This window comes from Dromaius novaehollandiae, chromosome 7 (genome assembly GCF_036370855.1).
Source record: "Dromaius novaehollandiae isolate bDroNov1 chromosome 7, bDroNov1.hap1, whole genome shotgun sequence".
Classification (NCBI taxonomy): domain Eukaryota; kingdom Metazoa; phylum Chordata; class Aves; order Casuariiformes; family Dromaiidae; genus Dromaius; species Dromaius novaehollandiae.
This window is the reverse complement of record NC_088104.1, coordinates 43,114,008-43,133,635: the sequence shown is the minus strand read 5'-3', so window position 1 is coordinate 43,133,635 and position 19,628 is coordinate 43,114,008. Positions and strand designations below refer to the sequence as shown.

The 19,628-nt window shown below is 52.9% G+C and overlaps 1 protein-coding gene across 2 annotated transcripts; it reads left to right on the top strand.

Moving 5' to 3' along the window:
* Positions 1–2,073: 2,073 nt before the first annotated feature.
* ACKR3 (atypical chemokine receptor 3) lies at positions 2,074–10,678 on the top strand. Of its 2 annotated transcripts, none has more exons than XM_064515401.1 (2): positions 2,074–2,137; positions 8,736–10,678. In XM_064515401.1, exon 2 carries the CDS (start codon positions 8,763–8,765, stop codon positions 9,855–9,857), a length of 1,095 nt encoding a protein of 364 aa, XP_064371471.1. In that variant the 5' UTR covers positions 2,074–2,137; positions 8,736–8,762; the 3' UTR covers positions 9,858–10,678. The 2 variants fall into 2 exon arrangements, with proteins under 2 accessions (XP_064371471.1, XP_025960487.2); XM_026104702.2 differs by lacking the exon at positions 2,074–2,137 and adding an exon at positions 7,556–7,678.
* The last annotated feature ends 8,950 nt before the right edge of the window (positions 10,679–19,628 follow it).

Here is a 19,628-nt window from a genome sequence, read left to right as displayed (position 1 = left end):
GTACATGCTTATTTTTAAACCTAATCCTGTCCTACTTCATTGTCTGAACACATCCGAATTCAGTTCTGCCAGCATTCAGGGCAAGCACTTAAAATTTAAGCGGATGCCAGAAGGCTTTGCTGACCACCAGCTGGGGTATTTGGAGGATTTACCTCTCCCCATCCAGGGACAGCGTGAGTCAGGAAAGGGCAACGAGGTAGGTTTCATCTTAGCTGCTCCATCTGTGGGACAAGGAGAGACTTTATCCCTGCGTTTTTCTCCCTCCTGGCACCTGGCACGCGTGTGCAACAGTGTGGTTTGTGAACGTGCTGAGAAGATGCGTGTGGAAGGCGGGACGTGCAGTCCAGGTTATCTGCGTGGTGGCCTCTTGCAGACTCGTTACGGTTTGGCACGTGGGCCCAGGTCACGAGTCTCTGTGGGGACACAGAGGTCACCAAATGCGAGTGGATCGGGCCTTTCTCCACCGTATGTCTTCGCTGGGTGCTGTTTGGGACATCCCTGGTGTGGTATCAGCCAGGACGTGTCGGAAGTCACCGGGGAACAGCGGAGGCCAGCTCTGCGGGGTCGGCGCGGTGGGGGGCACACGCTTCCAGCCCAGCGTGCCCCCAGCCGGTGCCTGCACCTCGGTGCTCGGCCAGGGCGAACCCCAGCCGGGCTTCGGTGCCGGCTTGGAGCTGCAGGGGAGGGCGTAAGGCGTGCGGCTTAATCTCCTCTCTGCTGGCAGAAAAGCAACAGCCACGAAGCTAATTGTGCCTTCCCTTGCAGGGGTGTAAATCTGGTGCGTCCCTCGCCTCTGCGTTTGATGAGGATGGAATAAGGCATGCTTGGCTGAGAAACGAAGCACACTTCAAACAGTCTCGCTCTTTAAAAACTAAAACTGCTCTGCTGGCTGAGAGGTGTCCTTTTAATGGGCAACCTCGCTCTTTTTAAATGGGTTCCTTCTGCCAGGGGATGAGATGTCTTGTTTTGCTGCATCAGGCTCTCCTCGAGCGTGAGAACTTGAGCTGGGCGCTTTCTTTAATGGGGAAACATGTTCCCTTTTAAGCGTGCATTTGCCAACTGGTTTTAATGCAAGTTTTTAGTTGTCTGTGGAAACAGGATTAGGCATTTGGGGGAAAAGCGTGCATACTTTCTGGCAGTATTCAGACCCTCAGGTTGCAAGTACTAAAACGCGCTGGATTTTCTGACAGGTCCTGGTTGTAGCGGCTTAGTTAACCTGCTTATCCCGTCTGGGTAACAGCTCCGTGATGAGCGGGTGTCTTTGGGCTGGGAGAGCGCTGCGTGTTCGTGTGTGTTCCAGCATCGGGGGGGTTGGGGGGGGTAAAGCCCCTTCTTCCCCGAGTTAGCTGTCCGTTTGGAGCAGCCCGGTTTGTGGTGCGTAAGTGAGATCCCTCGGCGCTGTCAGCGCCGCTTGCAAGCTTCGGTTGTGCAACCCGCATCGTCACTCCAGGGACCGGCTGTTTCGTTGGCAGGTAGATTAGCATCTAATCCTAGTGGTTTCCCCCAGGACAGAGACCGACTGACCCCGCTGGAGCTGAACACAGCCCCCCAGGACATTTTAATCCTCTGCCTTTTCTCTGGTACGGAGGAATGCGAAGAAATGGCTTTTCAGGTTTTGTCAGCCAGTCCCTTCCTCCCCGTCCCCTTCCCCTGGCGGTAACTGCTCGCCCTTGGTGCGGGAGCAGAGGTGAGAGTTTACTGCCTCCTATTGCCCGGTCTTCTCCGTGTTTTCTGGTGGCAGGGGAGGGAAAAAAAAGAAAAAAAAGAAAAAGAAACTTTCCATTTTTTGTCTTCCCCGCCTGCTGAGGCTTCCAGCACTAGAACCAGCCTCCCGGTCCTTTTAGCGGGGGGATGACGAGCCTCGCTGCGACGCTGAGAGCCGGGGCGGGGGCCGCCGCTGCCCCCGGGCCGCCTCGCCCCCAAGCCCTGCCGCAGCCGCCGCTTTTCTTTGGACCCCCCCCCCCCCCCCCCGCCCGGCGAGGCGAGGGGTCGCCGGCGCGGGGCGGTGCGGGCCGGGCCGGGCCGGGCCGGGGCCGCTCCCCGCCGCCCGCCCTCTGGAGGCGGTCTCCCGCCGCGGATATAAGGCGAGGCGGCGGCGGGCAGCGCGCACTCGCTCCCACGCTGCCGCCGGCGGGAGGTAAGGGCGGCGCGGCGGCCCTGGGGCCCGTTGAGCGGCTGCAGCGCGGGGGGGGCCGGGCCGGGCCGGGGGCGCCGGGCAGTGGGGGCGGCCGCCGCGGAGGGAGGCTTCTGCCGCGCTGCGCGTCCCGCCCTGCTCTCGCTGCCCCCGGCCGAGGTCTCCGCGCCGGGGGGGCCCCAGCCGCGGCCTCCCTGCGGGCCGGCTGCCGCTAGCCCCGCGCTTGTGCCGGGTGACAGCGCCGGGGAGCAGGCGAGGAGCCGGGCGGAGAGCCCGGAGCAGCGCGGCCCGAGGGAGCCACGCTCTCGTGGGTAACTTTTCCGGTGGCCTCCAGCAGCTGCGTGCCTCCCCGCCGGGCTGCCTGAAGCCTGCGCGCAGCAAGTGTCCCCAGGCTGTCGCCGCCTCAGGAGATGAGCCATCTCCCCCAGGTCACAGTGGGAGGGCAGCGGGCTCTGCCTTGCTCACACCCCTCCTGGCTTTTGCGGGGTGAGGTTTGTGCCTGGGCTGGCAGAACCCCCTCGTGCACTTTGCTGCTGCGGAGGCTGGTGGAGGTGGGGGTGCGCTTGGAGGGTCTGGGAGGAAACTCTCTGGATGCACCTGCTTTTGTAGGTGGCCGCTGCAGCGTGCCCACAAGCCGTGCCTGCCCCACCTTGTTGGCTGCAAACTCCAGAGTGCATGCAGTCACTTCTGCTCCCTTTCTCAGCACACCTGGGTGTGACGGAGGGCTGTGCAGGAAACTTGCTTCTTAGTTTTGCAATTCAGAACTGCAAAAGATGGTTTAAATGCATCTGACTCAATCCTGCAAAGTCTCCTTGAGTATGAGGACCAGCTAGGTATGGGTGCTCCTTCAGGGTGGCCAAACAGCTTGGCAGGGGCCTTGCTGCCCGCTTCCCTGTGCCAGGAGAACCAGGCTGGTCCCGTGCCTTGGAAAGGGTCAAGCTGTGCATGGTGGTGGCCCTCTGGGCAGAGGGGGATGGCTGGGAGGCAGCTGTCCCTCCTGGGCCAGCCGGAGCAGTGATCCTGGCCCTCCTGGCAGAGCTTATTTTCTCCTCTTGCAGAGAAGGGCAAAAGCTAGTTTGCCCACACCACCGCGATGCCTCCAGGCAGCAGGTTTTCTCATAGGTCCTGGGCCAGCGGTGGGAAGGGGAGAGTTGGAGGTGGGCTGTGGAGCGCGGTAGCATCTGGTGCCTGAGGTGCAGGGATAGCTGAGTATTGCAGGTTGCGTTGGCCCCCATGAGCTCTCTGAGCGTCCAAAGAAGTATTTCAGGTGGCGACTCTTGTCCTCCCTGCCATAACTCTCGCGCACGGACGCAGACGTGGTAGGGACCGGCCCCGGCACGCGTGCCTGCTGGGTAGAGGGGTAGTGGCACGCAAGAGCATTGCATGCAGTTGACACAAAATGTAATTTTAGCTCTGTGCACGAGTTTCTAGGTTATTCTGCTGTCTATAGAGAGCACTAGGTATATTTTTAGGAATAAAAAAATATCAGTTTGTCTGTTGGGCTCCCTCCACGCCTCCCGACTAATCTGGGTGGGAATCAGAGCTCAGGTTACAACAGCTAATCCCAGACTATAGACAGCCTGGCCTGGTAATGCGGTAATCTCTGAATATAGCCGTCGCTGCAGCTCCTCCCCCCATTAGGGCTTTGAGCCTGGGAGGCCGTATCGGTTTCAGATTTTATTGCTGCGCTGGGGATGCGAAAGGACACAGGCATGCAGGCAGAGCCGGGCGGAGGGATGCACGTGCACGCGGCAGACCTGCGCGGGGAGCGGAGGGATGGAGGCGTGCTGAGGCTGGGGCTAGGCATCATTTGCATTCAGTAAGATCCCCGGGGTCGTTAATCAGCGAGCAGCCAGCGAGGCATTGCCGTCTCCGAGCCGCTGTCCCGGGCTGGGCAGCCGCAGGTGGCGGCAGCGTCCCGCTCGGCGTGAGCCCCCCGCATCCCGGCTCCTTCCGCTGCCCCGTTCCTGCCTCCGCCTCACTCGTCATGAGCGATCTGACACCGTGCAGTCAGGTTTCTTCTCGGTCACAGGATGTATCAGAGGTCTGGCAGTGGGTGGTCACAGCCCCGTCCTGGTAGTTAGGGGGCACCTTAGCCTGCGCCGTGGGTCTGACGCTCGAATGGTTTGTTTTAAATGGGGAGTTTGCTTTGCTTGTTGTGGGGTTTTGAGGCACAGGGATGTGGGGATCATGCTGCTGCGCTTCTCTCTGCAACTGAGTTGCCTCGAAAGATGTGTATGGTGAGGATGAGGAGAAAAGAGAAAGAACGTGAAGGTGAACTTCACGTGATCACACGTCTCCGGGAGCTGAGGCTTTAAACAGAGCGACTACAGAGCAGGAGACTCGCTGTCAGCAGGAGGGGTCGGGAACTCGGGCTTGGAGGTAGGCTGACTTCGCTGCACGCTTGGCGTCAGCTGCAGTCTTAATGTTTGGAGCCCAAACGATGACTAGCAGGGAGCAGATCCCTCTTTTTCACTTGCTGCCCCGCGATGAAAGCCTGGTGACTAGCTGTGTTTCCTCCACAAACCCCGTGCTCCCCTTTGGTCGCAGCCCTGGGCTGGGGTCCTGGTAGGAGGATTCATACCGAGGGCTCTGTGCGGGTCTGCGGCAGACGTGCATTTAAGCCTGCCTTGTTTTAACTGAGTGGTTTAGCCTCCTTGGGCCAACTAGTGTGACTTTATCAGCGCTGATGGCTTCAGACAGTGATGAGGGCTTTTGGCTGCCTTTGGTGCCCGGCTCGTGGATGGAGTGCTGGCAGGGGAAAGAGGAGTGGGGTCGGTTATTCTAGCCGAGAGGCCTGCCCTGAGGTGTTATGCTTGCCTGGCTACGTAGGAGGGCTGGTGAAAACGGTTGGTTGTCCTTCAAACGGTGGAAAACCTGGGCTGAAGCGAGCATCCCGAGGAGCTGGGTCAGGGCAGCGTGCTGTCACTTCTGAGTCTGAGAGCCCTGCTGTCTGCGCCTGCGTCGAGCACGTGTTACAGGGAGTTTGAAGGCGGCCTGTAACTCTGCAGGGGCAGGATCGGTCCTTGTGCCCTGCATAGAAATGAGTTAAATCACTCTTTATCCTCCTGAGCTTGGTGGCCCTCATTAGGAGAGGGGGATTCATCTATCCAAAGTCAGACAGTAACAAGTCCTTCTTTAGTCAGTGAGGCATTTTTAGGCAGAGTCTGAACTTGAATCAGATGACTTTAGAGATGCCCATTTCTCTCTGCTGGCTATAGGGGGAGACTGGTGACTAGCTCAGATGTAGACCTCCAAAGTTTGTTGAGGTGAAACTCCATCAGGTATCGTCCTGATCTATCCTTCTCTGCCCAGGAGGAACGGGAGTAGCTGCATGCTGCCATGTAAAGTCCTTTTTGTCTCTGCTGATGGATTAATCCTCTCTCTCTCTGATGCAGGTCTGCTGCTGCTGTGATGTTGGCCAGGGCTCTGATCCTGTGTTCTGCAGGGTTTTCAGTTAGCTACGTGGATCAGGCTGCTGGACAAAACGGGGGCCTATGCCCCCCAGCTGTGCCGTCTCCTGCGTAGGCATTGTAGACAGCGCTGGGGGTGGTGGGACAAGGACACCTGAAATCTCTGGTCTCCACATAGGGTGGTGGTCTGTGTTGCTATAGTTCCTTGGGAGCCTCACAGATGACATCCTCTTCCTTGCAGTAGGCAGGGCAGGTTACACCGGAGTCTGGATTTAAATAGCGCAGTGTGGGTCATGCCCAGATCTGATGGAAACCAGCAGGGGTGTGAGGGGGGAGGCAGCTTTCTAGCCTTTAGTTTTTTACGTAGGCTGTCACCATCTACTCGTTTCTTTGCCTGTTTTTTTCTGCCCTGTGTTTATAGGGGCAGAAGCTGGAGCTGCTTTGACTCTACTGAAGCAAGATGCGAGGCGGGGTAGTCTTGGTAAAATGGGTGCTGAACTTGGTTTGATTCTCAACCTTGCTTTTTGGCATGCCAGCAGGATGAAAGCCTGGAAGGCTGTATGGATTCGAAATGATAGGCTAGATCTCCTCACGGGGCCAATTTGGGCCCTGATTGTGGAGAGATCTGATCTCTCTTGGATGTGTGCGTGTCCCTCCCCATTGTTAGTGCCACCGACTTCCCCTCCGCGGGGACAATAGGGCCTTGAATCCTCTTCTGTAATCTTCCCCCCTTATCTCCCTTCTCTTCCTTAGCTTGTGTCTTTGGCAAAGGCTGTACTGCGGCAGGCAGGAAGGGTGGGGGGTCTGGGAAGAGCCAATTATGTAAATGGCGCATTGAGAGGTGCTGTGCAAATGAAGGGCCCTTTTCTGAAGTTTGAGCCTGCCAACGGCGGCAAAACGTGGTGTCCAGGCTGGGCAGAGCAGAGGTTGCGTGGCCCAGCAGCCTGTCCCCGATGGGATGCGAGAAGAGGGTGCTTAGCGCAGAAACGCGTGTAAACTGTTCCTTGCTTTGCTATCTCCTTCGTGCTCCTCGCAATTTGTTGGGGCGAAGTTGGCAGCATAATGAAATCTAAGGGCAGCGGAGTTTTCTGCGTGAGTTTCCTTGATGTAGGCAGCCCTGCAAGCCCCGCTGAAGCTTGCATTGCGCCCAAGAGACTCTTTAGGGAGGAGAGATCGTGGGATTGAGGACGTTCAGGAGTACGGACAGCCGTGTGAGTACTTCCTCTGTGCTTTTTTTGGCTTGGCACACTCCAGCCATTTATTCGCTCAAATCAACATTGCCCCTAGGGCAGAAGCAGAAAGCGGAAGGACGGTGCGAGTTATACGGTTTGCCTCTAATTGGATGGGCTGTGTTAGGGGAGTGGAGAAGAACAAGGTTGCTGGCCACAGTTCAGGGTGTTAGAAGTGTCCAAAAAATTTTATATCCTAAGGAGGGGAAGAGAAAAGAGAAATGCAAACTGAAACCGTCAGCTAACAAGCACAGTGAGTGAGGAATGCTTTTCCTGACAGATCCCTTGCATGCTGTATCCCCTGACAGCTCGCTGGGACTGTCCTCCTTGTAATAAATGTTCCAGTGGCCAGACAGCAGATTAGGAGAAGGACTACTTGTAACAACTGAGCTGGGAGGAGGGAAGGACTGACAGAGCGCTGCAGTATCCGTGCCAGTTTGTTTGACTGCCCTGCATTGGAAGAGATGCAGCTGCTGTGCAGTTCCTGGAGCTGCAGATGTGGCTTTCGCAGCTCGCAGAGCTTTTCTGAGGTCTGCAGGTGGAATGAGCCTGTGCCAGGCCATAAAGTTGCTGGACCAAGGTAGCACTCCCTGTGGTGGGCTGGGAGCCTGCCGATAGCACTAGCAGGCCTGCTCTTCCTTTGCAACCCACCTGGATGCTCCAGCTAAAACAAAACACTGTGTTACATTGGGGGAAATGGGATGGGTCTGTGCTTCAGCGCTGAAGCGTAGGTGTGACCCCTTGGTGTTGTGTACCGCACGTCCAGGGACGCGGCACCTCTACCAGCGCTGTGAGCCCGCTCCAAGCCGTAGCCCCGCAGGTTTTGAGTGCCAGAAGTTCCTTGGCTGAAGCGTGGTGTTCCCGGGCCAAGATGGCAGGCGTCGAATAGAGGCCCGAGGCTGGTGAGCTGCTGCCGTGGGTGGTATGGTAGAGGCCCCGTGGGGTGGGAGGATCCCAGGGGGGAGAGGAGGCCTTTTACACCGCCCCAAAAGCCCAACAGTAATTAGCAGTCGGGCTCAGATTTTGTGCGAGCCCTGTCGTTCTGTTGGGGCCCTTCCTTCTGCTGGCAAGGAACCTAGCAAGTAGCCCCTTGCCTTGTCCGCCGTCTGCCAATGGAAATAGGAGTTGAAGAGGCAGGAAAGTAGATTTTAAAAAGAAGAAAAGGTGGGGAGGAAGTGGTTTGTGCTGAGCCAGCTGTGATGGGGGAGTATTTTGTAAATAAAATCTCTCATCTTAGAAAGGAAACTTCAGCCCAGCAGAATCTACTCAGCAGTCAAGCTCTGATTTTTCTCAGTGCTACGTGATAATCATTAAACATGGGGGATGCTTTGTGAAGTAGAATTGGGGGGGGAGGATGGAGCAGGATTTAAATTTGAAACTGGACGAGGGTACAAAGCCCCCTTAGTTCCCCATTCCTGCTGAATGCAGCTGGAGCGGGACTTGACAAGATGCTTACCAGAGCTTGTGGTGAATGTTTTACAGTACTGTGCATCAACCAGATCGATTCTACTGCGCTTTAAGGAGTGCAGATAAAATGGCTTAAAGATTCCCCTGCTGAAAGCGATAGTATCATCATTTATGCTAGAGAAGACACGTTTAGTCGCCTGACATTTATTTGGCCACGGTGTACTTTGCGGATTTCACACCCGGGGACGGTAGCCAACCTGATGATGTCAGACATGAGCCGTAATAAAAAATTGCACAAAAAGCTAACGTTGTACCTCTTTTGTCAACCAGATGAGTTTTGTTATGTGTCTTGTTGTTGTTGTTGTTGCCGTCGTTTTTCCTCCATGGATCTCTTTAATGGAAAGTGCTTTACAAGAATACAGTGTCACCAAAACAGTGCGTCCAATGTACGGAGTCCTCCTGGCAGATTGCATGCCCTTGTTGTTACAAAGACGGAGGTAGAAATATCCCTGCTAACTCAGGTCTTTTCTTTTGATCCTATTTTGCCTGCAGGTCACTTGAATTCTCAACTGAGCGAACATGAGTGCCCTCGATTTGGCTTCAGTGCTTGATTTTCTGGAAATGGCCAACTTCACAGAGATCAACTGGACGTGCCACAATGGTGACTGCATCACAGTCGATACAACAGCATGCCCTGGCACACTTAACAAAAGCGCCCTGCTCTACACCCTGTCCTTCTTCTACATTTTTATCTTTGTCATAGGGCTGGTGGCCAACTCTGTGGTGGTGTGGGTCAATCTCCAAGCCAAAATGACTGGCTATGAAACCCACCTCTACATCTTTAACTTGGCTATTGCTGATCTGTGTGTCGTCATCACCCTTCCAGTCTGGGTTGTCTCCCTTGTCCAGCATAACCAGTGGCACATGGGAGAAATTACATGCAAGATAACTCACCTCATATTTTCCATCAACTTGTATGGAAGCATCTTCTTCCTGGCATGTATGAGTGTGGACCGCTATCTCTCCGTTGCCTATTTCACCAATTCCAGTAATCGCAAGAAGAAGATAATACGCCGCTGCATCTGCATCTTAGTGTGGCTGCTTGCCTTCAGTGCTTCTCTCCCAGACACCTATTATCTTAAGACGGTCTCTTCCAACAACGAAACGTACTGCCGTCCCGTGTATCCAGAGGAGAGCTTCAAAGAGTGGCTGATTGGCATGGAGCTCATCTCCGTTGTGTTGGGCTTTCTTATCCCTTTTCCCATCATTGCTCTCTTTTACTTCCTCCTTGCGAAGAGCATCTCTGCCTCCAGTGACCAAGAGAGGAAGAGCAATGGGAAGATCATTTTCTCCTACGTTGTTGTGTTTCTCGTCTGCTGGCTACCCTACCATGCAGCTGTCCTCCTTGACATCTTCTATAGTCTTCATTTCATACCCTTCAGCTGCCAGATGGAGAATTTCCTGTATGCCACTCTTCACATCACTCAGTGTTTCTCTCTAGTCCATTGCTGCGTCAACCCCATCCTGTATAGCTTCATTAACCGCAACTACAGATACGAGCTCATGAAAGCCTTTATTTTCAAGTACTCGGCCAAAACTGGTCTCACTAAACTTATCGATGCTTCGAGAGTGTCAGAAGCAGAATACTCTGCTCTGGAGCAAAATACCAAATGATTGCAATTCCATAAAGACGCTGCTTTGACTTACTTTCTTTTTTTCTTTCCCCTGTGCTTGTTATGAACGGGGCATGAGTTACAGCCTACAAAAGAGAAATAGCGAACTGTAATTTAAGAGTGGAATCGGGCGCAGAACGGAAGTGGTACCAAAACCAAGCATTTTGTCGGTGTGTTTTGTTTTATCTCCCACTAGCCCAGTCTGGACTTCTCAACACTGCTATGCAAATGGAAGAGACTTTCTAGCAAACGAAGCCATTGTGTACCGTAGATAACATGCGTTTTCAAGATAAGCTTTTTCTTCCATGTGTAGATTCCCTCTTGGTCTCATTGTATATGTTATATATATAGTGTGTTGTATTTAAAAGCTCAAGACTTTATTTTCTGGCTATTGGTGTACCTTATACAATTGTATTTGAAAGTTAAATATATTTTTATCATGTATTTGAAGTATATTGCTGATGAGTGTATCCAGAGTGCTGTAGTCTGAGTGTTAGATTGCCATTTGGTTTTAACCGTCCTAGGTAAGAGGACGGCAATAAATAGCAGTATGGACATGATCTCTTATGTGCATCCTCGTTGGCTGGCACACTTTACTGACCATAGCTCTATATGGTGGTTGTACCCATGTCTGGAGCATAAAATGTATGTACCGTAGAATAGTTACCGTCATGTTAAAATTAACAGTATTGTAAGAGTTGTTAACTCCTACATCATGCTTCACAAAGCTGTATCCTTATGCGCAGAATGAATGATATTACTTCTGAGAGTCGTCTCTATTTGTAAGTTATTTTTGTAAAATAAAGAGCTGGAAAAACTATATATACCAGTGGTTTGAGCTGTTTCCCACCCTCTCCTCCCATTCCTCTCCTCAGAAAAAAGTCAAAAAGAAGAAAACACAGGGCCGCGTTCTGCCCTTCCTTTGATGCGGCAGTGGACAGGTCAGTTGTTGGTTGCACTTTCAGGATGGCAGGCAGAAGCACTGAATGCGGCACGTGAGATGGGACTAGTGAATGGTATGACAGGAGGGGGTGGGAGGAGTGAGTCCGTACAAGAATGGCTTGAGTGAGCGTGGTTTGGGAAGGTAAAACCAATGGATTTTTAAGGTAAAAGCTGTTGGGAACGACGAAAGGCTGCGTCTCTAGCTTAGGCATCAACACTTGGAACAAAAATACAGAAGCACACAAACGATAAGGAGGTTTGGTCTAGTCTGGGTTCAGTCCTTTGTGGTTTTTGCTTGCGATGATATTCAGAGGTGAGCAGTCCTAGAAGGGTTAAATCCATTTTTATCTATTCCTTTCTTTGTTATAGTTTGCACTGAATTTGCAATGTCGTATCGTCAAAGTGTGGGGCGAAATTCAGCCGGTGCCATATGTTTGAAGTAGATCTTTAAGCCAGTGAAGCGCTTGTGTCATGGTCATCCTCGTCCCAGGACAAGGTAACTAATGTTAAATCAGTGATGTCTCACAGCCTGTTGTTGACTTGCTGTTGCTGTTTTGCGTGTCTTTGCAACTCCTGCGCAGTGATAACTGCTTTGCTGTGAAGATTACGCTTAAGTTCCTGTTATAAACACAGCGTGCCCTCGTCCCTCTGAAATCCCAACAGCCAAACAGTTTTTGGAATGAGTGTATTTTGCTTCTTTCTATCCGTGATGTTACAGTCTTCTCAAAAGAAGATCCCCTAAAAAATAGAGGATTGCCAGAGCTGCAAAGGTGCTTTTAAAAAAGCACTGGTTCATCTCCAGCTGGAGGAGCCTGTTGCAGAGAAGGGCTTTGCTGCTCTGTCAGCACGTTTAAAACAGTGTTGCTGTACAGCCCTCTGCGCAGACACTTCCTAGGGAAGATGCTTGCTGCTTTTTGTCATCCCGCTCTGTTGTGCTGGGGGTGCCGGCAATATGTTTCCATGCAGACGTTTGTAGCAGCGTAGCTCCGTTCAAATCCTATCTCAGGGCAGTATGTTTCCATGCGATGCTGTGGCCAGTTTGGAGATTTGAGTTGGCTCGGCGCCTCCGTTTCGGAAGTTCCCAACTTCCTTTCTTCTGCAGTTTGCTACTTTGCAACGCAGCATCGGCTCTGGAGATCCCAGTTAGCGTTGAGCGTCGGGGAGGTCCTGCAGGCCTGCTGCGTAGCCTAGACAGATAAAGTCAGTAGGCCTCTTCCTTGGAGAGCTGAATCGTGGAAGAGCAATGCCTTTTCCAAAAGCAGGGCCGGGCTGGGAGGCCAGGTGAAAGTTGAGACCGTGACCCTTGCTGTGAGCAGCTGTAGCGTAGCAGGCTTGGGTCTTCTCCAGCTCCTCGCACGGGAAGGCCTGGGGCTAACCACCCTGCTTGTCTCCTCAGTCCTCAAACGGGTGGGCAGAGCTGGGACACAAGGTCACCCCTGCCTACCGGCGCTTGGGTTTGGGAAAGGTGCATGAATCTGCCCGAGGGAGGTCCTCTCCAGGGATCAGCACCAGTGGGATCAGACAGAAAGGTCTAGCGGGAGGAAAAACTGTGATATCTTATTAGATTAGTTCAGACAGAAAGAACGTGACCTGCTGAAATGTTTTCTGGTCACGTTGCTGCAGGGAGGAAGGGAAAAGGGAGGGAGGTCAACCCCACTGTGAGAGAAATGCACCCCCACCCCACATCCCCCAAGCCTGGAGGTGCTGCCGTGGCCCTGTGTTACCGGAGGGCCTCCCCGGGTGGGCGGCGATGTCTCACGGGCGCCGTGCCTCCCACGCCGTGGAGGCATCTCTGAATTCCCTGGAGGCCTGGTGAGACCGATGAGGGCGGCCAAGACTCCCCACGTTTCGCTCGAGCGTCTGCTCGCTTCCAGCACAGAGGCAGAACTCACACGTTGCCTTCCATATGCATGACGTTAAGGAAGTCATAACTCAAGGAGCAGCTTCCCAGCCGGACTCCTCCGGAGCTGGCTTGCTACAGCCAAGGAGGGCCTTTCCAGGCAATGGACACGTTTGCTTGCCTGCTTTTGGAGATGGTCTTTGGCAAGGTCCTGCTGCCCCCTCCGAAAGACCGAGCAGGTCACCGCCTTCCCGTGCCCTTCAAGCTCCCGCAGCCCCGTGCGCGTGGGCTTGCTGGCGTGGGTTGCGTTAGCCCTTGCGGGGAGGCAGGCGGCCTGAGTCTGGCGTCGGAGGTGAGCAACCCTGGAGTGGCCGTGATTTTGCAAGAGGGATGGCAGCGAACGGGTTGGGTGGGAAGTCAAGGGAGGGTAAAACCTTACAAAAGGAGGGGAGGACCAAATGTGTCTGTTGTTGCGTATCTTTGACTCAGAATCGTTTTGTCTGGAAAATTGCCCTCCAAACTTTGGTGGAAATATGAGCACAACTGGAAAAAAGAGATGTGTGGTTGAAAAAAGATATATATGTTCTAGTGGGTTCACCTTGCGCTGTAAGTGTGAGGCACAGTGTCCCCGCTGGTGTTTGCACGGAGACCGAAAAGGTTTGGGGCACCTTGGAGTTTGGCGTGAAGGAGAATTTATCAGCAGGTGACAGGTGAGTGAAAGCAGGTATCCTCGCACAGAAGTGACTGTGCCGTGTAGTAATTGCTGCGGTGGCTGTTGTAATCCTGTTTGGACAAATGTCCCACTCCCGGAGCTGGGGATGTCCCGAAGGGTTGCTGCCTCCTCCCGCTGTTCGTGCAGGACAGCAGCTTCGGGGAATGGCCAGTGACCTGATTCCCAGGAGCGCCTGTGCCCGGGAACCTCCCTCGTCCCTCCGGCAGCTACAGGTGTACGATGCTCAGACGCTCAGGGCCTCACTTTCCAGAGAGGTCGAGTTGGTTGTGAAAGAGCCTCAGTGGAAAAATGAATAAAAATCAAATGTAACGTGTCGTAATCCCTGTTGGAGCAAGTCCCCCTGCTTAACGGTTTGACTTTAAGGCTGAAAGGATTCCAGTGCTGTCAGGCTGCACGTGCCTCGGAGGCAGGCACCGAGCAAATAAAAATACATCTGCTCTATGAGAGAGGATATTTTATTTTCTTTATAGAAAGCGCAGTCCTGTTTTATTGTTACTCAAACACAGATTTCTTTTTATGAGCCATAAACGACATTCAGGTGTAGCACAGTGACTTTAAATCAGCTCCTCTGGCAACCATCTAGATAATGTATTGTAAGAAGCGCCTAACACGCTAACTGGCCTGTTTCTTCTCTGGCTAATTCATGGTTTCAGTGCTGCTGACTTTAGATACTAGCCTTTGATGAGTTCACTGAGCATAAAAGCCATTTAAAGTTACTTAGAAGCAAGAAATAACTCAGCTGTGAGCAATATTTAAGCACGTGTCCACGGCAGCGCTGCCAAAGCCAGATCTTAATCTGTTTCAGAGAGCTGCTTGATGAGGCGAGTTGGACCGGTCCGAGGTGCTCTGTGAATTGGTGCTTAGCCCCGTGTGGAGCGCGGGGGGCCGAGCTGGGCATGATGTGGAGGTAGCGTGTGAAGCACAAGCAGGGATGGATACTGGGGGGTTAGTTTGTATTTATTGTCACCTTGGGGTGGGGAAAGCCCGGAAAATGCTTCTAGCTTCACTTCTCTATTACACCGTGTGGCTAAAGAGCTTCTGAGCCAGAATCTGCTCTGATTTACACCCCAGAGTTAAAGTAGGATAATGCTGCTGATTCGAAGGGAGCTATCCAGGGTTTATAGAGCTTTTTATGAGAAGGATCAGGAATTCTAGCAATAATCCTGTGCAAATGCACGCGTGTGCATGTGCCTGCATCAGCATCATTAATGCAGTGTAATACCCGGCCGACAGCCATACACAAAGATGTAATAGTGGCAACAAAACAGATGATGTGAACTCACTTTTGCAAAAGCACTTGCATTGCGTGGTTCTGGTTACGATATGATTCAAGCTAGGCTTACAAAGATCCTGTGAGGGACAATCCAGCTGTAACCAACCCTGGAGCATGCCGCCGACATTTCTAACACCTGCAGCTGTGCAAAGAATGCTTCTCCTTCCATTTCAGTAGTTGCTCTTTGGCAGCAGTTCACTTTTTTTGTTCTTCTTTTAATTAGTAGGTTTCAATCCGTTTGTTTCTCAAGGATTATGTGGAATACGTGCAATGGCTTAGCTAAAGGCCTTGATCCTGTAAATGTGATAACTTCTTAGTAGCGACATGATATCAACGTCCCAGTGACGCTGTGAGTCCAGCGAAGCCCTTCAGTCCTATGGCTAAAATATTTCAGGTTCGGTCCCCACCTCAAAGCCCCGGTTACAAATCCCACTGCTGTTTCACTGAAGGGCAGAGCATGAAGAGTACCAAGATGTGAAAAGCCGATGCTAGATTATAAAATAAGGACGGTCCCTAGCCATGGCCAGGAGGCAAGGGAAGAAACAGAAGTCTCAGGCATAAACACCGGCTTTGAACTAGCCTCCTCCAAAGGATCCCATGGGGAGCTCTGCTGATTTTTCCCATCCAGGGGCATGAGCCCAGCAGACGTTTGTGTGCTGAGGGGTTTCGCGTACGAGCACTGCTGTCCTCAGTGCGTCATGGTGGAGGAACAGCTCACTGAAGGCAGATTTTGATGCCCTCCCTCCTCTAGCTCACTCGGAAAGCAACCGTCTCGCAGTGCTGGAGCGGGGCGCTCTTCAACACACAGGAGCGAGCGCCTCCGAGCAAGGCTTTGCTGGTTATTTAGGCTTATGATTTAAAAAGAACTGCAGGGAAACCAACCAGATCCTCTGCAGATGCAGATGGGCTTAGCTCCCGTGCAAAGTATGAGAGCAGCGCAACTCAACAGATCCCCTTCAGCAGAGGGTCTGGGCTGCTACACGTCATACAGCTTTGGACACCGGCTGGCTTTAAGCCAACTTTAATGATGGATGTTTTTACCTCTACTCTGTAGGTTAGCAGGAGGAAAAACAAACCGCCATCATGTTTGCTGTCTGTACAGTGCTATTTCCAGACTAAAGAAGAAGAGTTAGATTACATTTTAACAGAACAACACCGACAACAGCAAAGGTCAGGAAACTTTTAAGTAAGGTCACCCCTATCGATTGCAACAGTGAAAGGATTGACATCAAATACTTCACCATGAAAAGCTGAAAAGAAGCAAATTCAGCATGAGATATTGAAACCTAAGTCTCTTTCACATGTTGCAGAGCGTCTGACATAGCAGGTTTACTGTTCAAGCTGAGATATGTTGCCTTGCCAACATATATTCTGAGTTATCCAAGCACATTTAATGTTTTTGCAGTAGTGACTTTTCCCTTTTTTGGGGGGCACTTTTCTTTTTCTTTTCAAAAATTGTTGCAGAAGATTTCAGACCTACCTAGGAAATGACTTAATCAATTTAGTTCCACCGACGAGTATGAAAATTCAGATCTTTCTTTTTGCTTTCGCTAAACATTGTCTTGGCTGCATTGAGTGGGGTGACCAAGTCACAGCTTGATAGAAAGTGCGTTTTGTTTGGGTTTTTTTTACCCATCCAAGTGGCAGCTATGTTTTGTCCAGAAGGATTGACGTGACTGACAAGTGTTTTGAATTTCTAAACTCTAAAGTCTCAAAATGCATGAAAAGCGAATGACACACACACAAAAATGTAAATCTTTGGAAAACGAGCAGCAACCAAACAAAAAAAAATAACAGTTCGGCAAAAGGGTGACAGACGCTGCATTCAGTGGTTTTTTTTCTCTTTCTTTTTAATAAGTCAGTGTTTCTGGGCCACCTACAGGCGCTTTTCTATGTCCTGCAGTGGGGAATCTGGCTGCATAACAAGCCCGAGCCGCAGTCGCTGCAAGTCGGAGGGGATCTATATGCATCTCTGCCTCATAGCTGCCATCACCGCCAGCTGGCAAGAAGCGTTCCTATCGGGCCCGTATTGATCCGAACGCCACCACGGGCTTTTGTCAAAGGGACATCTGACAGCGAAGCATTGTTATTTAGCGTTTGGGTTGCGGTAGTCCCGAGCAAATGAAACCATTGAGCAGGGCTGCACAGCCACGCGGTCAGTGGCAGTTCCTAACCCGAGGAGCTGTGGTTCCTGCGTGACCTAAACCCTTGCTGTTGGATCCCCCGGAGCCGGGGCAGGAGTGCAGATTGAAGCATTTTCTCTTTGCACTGTGGTGGGGGATCGCGTGGAGGAAAAGCGAACTTCCCCGTGTCGCCATTCTGCATCATGCTCCCGTGTGCTGGCGAGGAAGGTGGTCGTGGGTTGGGGGGGGGGGGGGGGTAGACCTGAGGTCCTGCTGCTGTCTTGCTGCAGGACCACAAACCAGTTATTGCCCTTGCCGCTGTTTTCACCTCTCCATACGTTTTGCCAATATTTATTTCAGTGTGTGTGGCTATAAAGCTGTAAAGGAAAGCGAGTATAACCGGTGTTACAGATGGACTAAACCCTTACCCCACCAGGGGATCCCCTGCAGAGACCAGGCTGTGAAGACCCAGTGGCCCTGCTGAAGGATGGGTAAGGTGCGCTTGGACTCACGGAGAGAGGGATGTCAAGGCATGCAGTTAAGTGCCCAAGCAGTGATTGACCCCGGGCCAGGGGTGTTGCGGAAGGTGGTACGGCTGCACAGGGGGTGTCCGGGTGTCCGGGGCGGGATGCGGCCTGCGCCTGGCTGGGGAGGTGGGGCTGGGCAGTGGGTCCGGGCCCCCCTGTACCGTGGCTGGCAACACAACGTCGTTCCTGCGAAATGCAGTGGCAGGTGGCCACTTTGCCTCTTGGGGCATCAAGGTTAATCTGAGCCCACAGCGTGGCAATAGCATGTGGCTGCTGCCCTGAAGCTGGGGCTCTGCTGTGCTCGCTGCTACGCACAGGGAGAAATAATTTACCTGAAGTGCTCTTGTGCAAAATTAAGGGTCTTGAAAGTGTTTTGGAAATGCTGCAGGTGACGGAGGTGATGGTGGGATTGACATGGGCAGGCCAGAAGCAGGGCTGGCCCATCCGCCTGCGTGGGAGGGTGGCTGCAGGTAACGGGTGCCTTCTGCAGCTCCCGTCGCGGCTCTTTCCCTGGGACTAAGCCACCCTGGGCTGGCCCCGAAAGGGCTTATCCAGAAGGCCGCTTGGCTGTTGCAGGCTGCTTTGTTGTGCCTCGTGGCCACCTTGGGCCTACGGGCTCTTTTCTCTAACCCAGCCAACTCGTTCCAACGCCTGGCTTGAATTTCAAGGTTGCCCCGTTGCTTCGGTGGGCGATGGGGGTGGCACTTTTATAAAGAGAGCGGCGACGGGAAGAAAGGTTTCTCCCCTCATTTCCCTTCCCGTCTGGCCCGGTGAATGCGGCGTTCGCGGTTGAGGGGCTCGCAGGAGCGCGGGAGGCAGTCGGTCGGAAACGTCGATTCTGCGAGCTCTCAACAGCCCCCGGCTGCTGCTTCCTCTTGGTTCAGCTCCGCTGGTTCATCATGGGCCTGAAGGGGATGCTTCAATGGGAAGTTGGCCGGCGAAGGAGGATCTATACCTTCCCTTTGCAGTGAATCGATAAAAAGCGGGAGGGTTTTGGATTCCTCCTTCCTGGAGAGAATGGCCCTCATTGTAAGTCCGGAGAATAAAACAGCAAAGGGAGAGAGGGAAAGGGGCTTTTTGGCATGCACGCTTTAGCTCTCTTGGATAGGAGACAGTTTGGCTCTGCATGCCTCAGCCACGTTTGGGTTTTGGTGTTACTAGGAGCTTTCTAAACCTCACCTGGCAGTTGGGTTTTTCCGCGGAGGTGACCGCCAGGCGTTGTTTGTGCAGTTCAGTTACAGGAGGAGGGTGACTGCTGGAGCCTGGGAGACTGCTGGGATGGGAAAAGAGGTGGACATTTTGTGAGAAAAGCATTAGTAGCCTCGATGGCTTCCTTTTGCGAGCTGTTCTCCAGGTGCTGTCTCAGCTTCTGCTCGCCTGTGGCTGCGCAGCCGAAGCAAATCCACCCGTCTGCCTGTCGGCCCAGGGTCTCGCTGCTCCGTAGGAGCAATCTGTAAAGGATTACAGCAGCTGGTCGCTCCACCCCGCTCTTGCGAAGGCTGCTTCAGGACGAAAGCCGGTGTTTTGGGTCGGGAGCCATCCCTGACAGGTGAGCACCCCGAGCTGCAGAGCGGGATGACTGCTTGGCTTAGCCCCCGGAAGCTTGGACGCAAACCTGAAGTGCGTTAAACCTTCCCCAGGGAGAGTGTTTCACACCGGGCTGGAAAGCTTTGCGAGGTTTCCAGTAGCTGCTGCTTCCAGGCAGGCTGGGATCCAGGAGAGCAAAGGCCCGTGGAAAGGATTAATAAAGAACAAAAACCAGGCCCCGAGACAGGGTCAGTTCCAGGCCTCCTCTGAAAGTGTAGGTGCACTCTCTGCGGCTGGGAGAAGTCTCGCGCTTTATTGGGGCAGATTTGCTCACCTGAACCTGAAAACACATGCTTCAAACTGCTCCAGACCCAGGATGCTGCTTGTATAAGGGTTAAGAGCATCTCCAGGTATCAACTGCAGGGACTCCGTTTGCACCATGGGGCTGTGCTCCTGTACGTGGCTGGGAAAGCTGGTCCCAATAGTTCAGTATAAGTGAATGGGACTGTGCTTGCACGGGTAGCGAAGTGCTTCGGGGCCTGCATGCACCGCTTTCTCCCTGCAATTTGTGCTTGATAGCAACCTCTTTTCTCTTGTTCCATCAGTGAAGAAGTCCCAGGTGCCTCATAGCCTGGATTTCTGTGTAGGAGGCTTCTTTGATCCCCGCTCTGCTCTCCGAGAGCAGCAGCTTTTTGCCTGTGGTGTGTGTTGGAGCTCTGGAGGCATTTGGGGTTAAGTCAAGAAGTGGTTTGGAGCGGTCTATACTGTGCAAAAGGGAAGTTTGTGCAGGCAAAGCCTCCTCTGGAG

Coding starts and splice junctions, on each gene's coding strand:
- ACKR3 (XM_064515401.1), top strand. CDS start 8,763: ATGAGTGCCCTCGATTTGGCTTCAGTGCTTGATTTTCTGGAAATGGCC.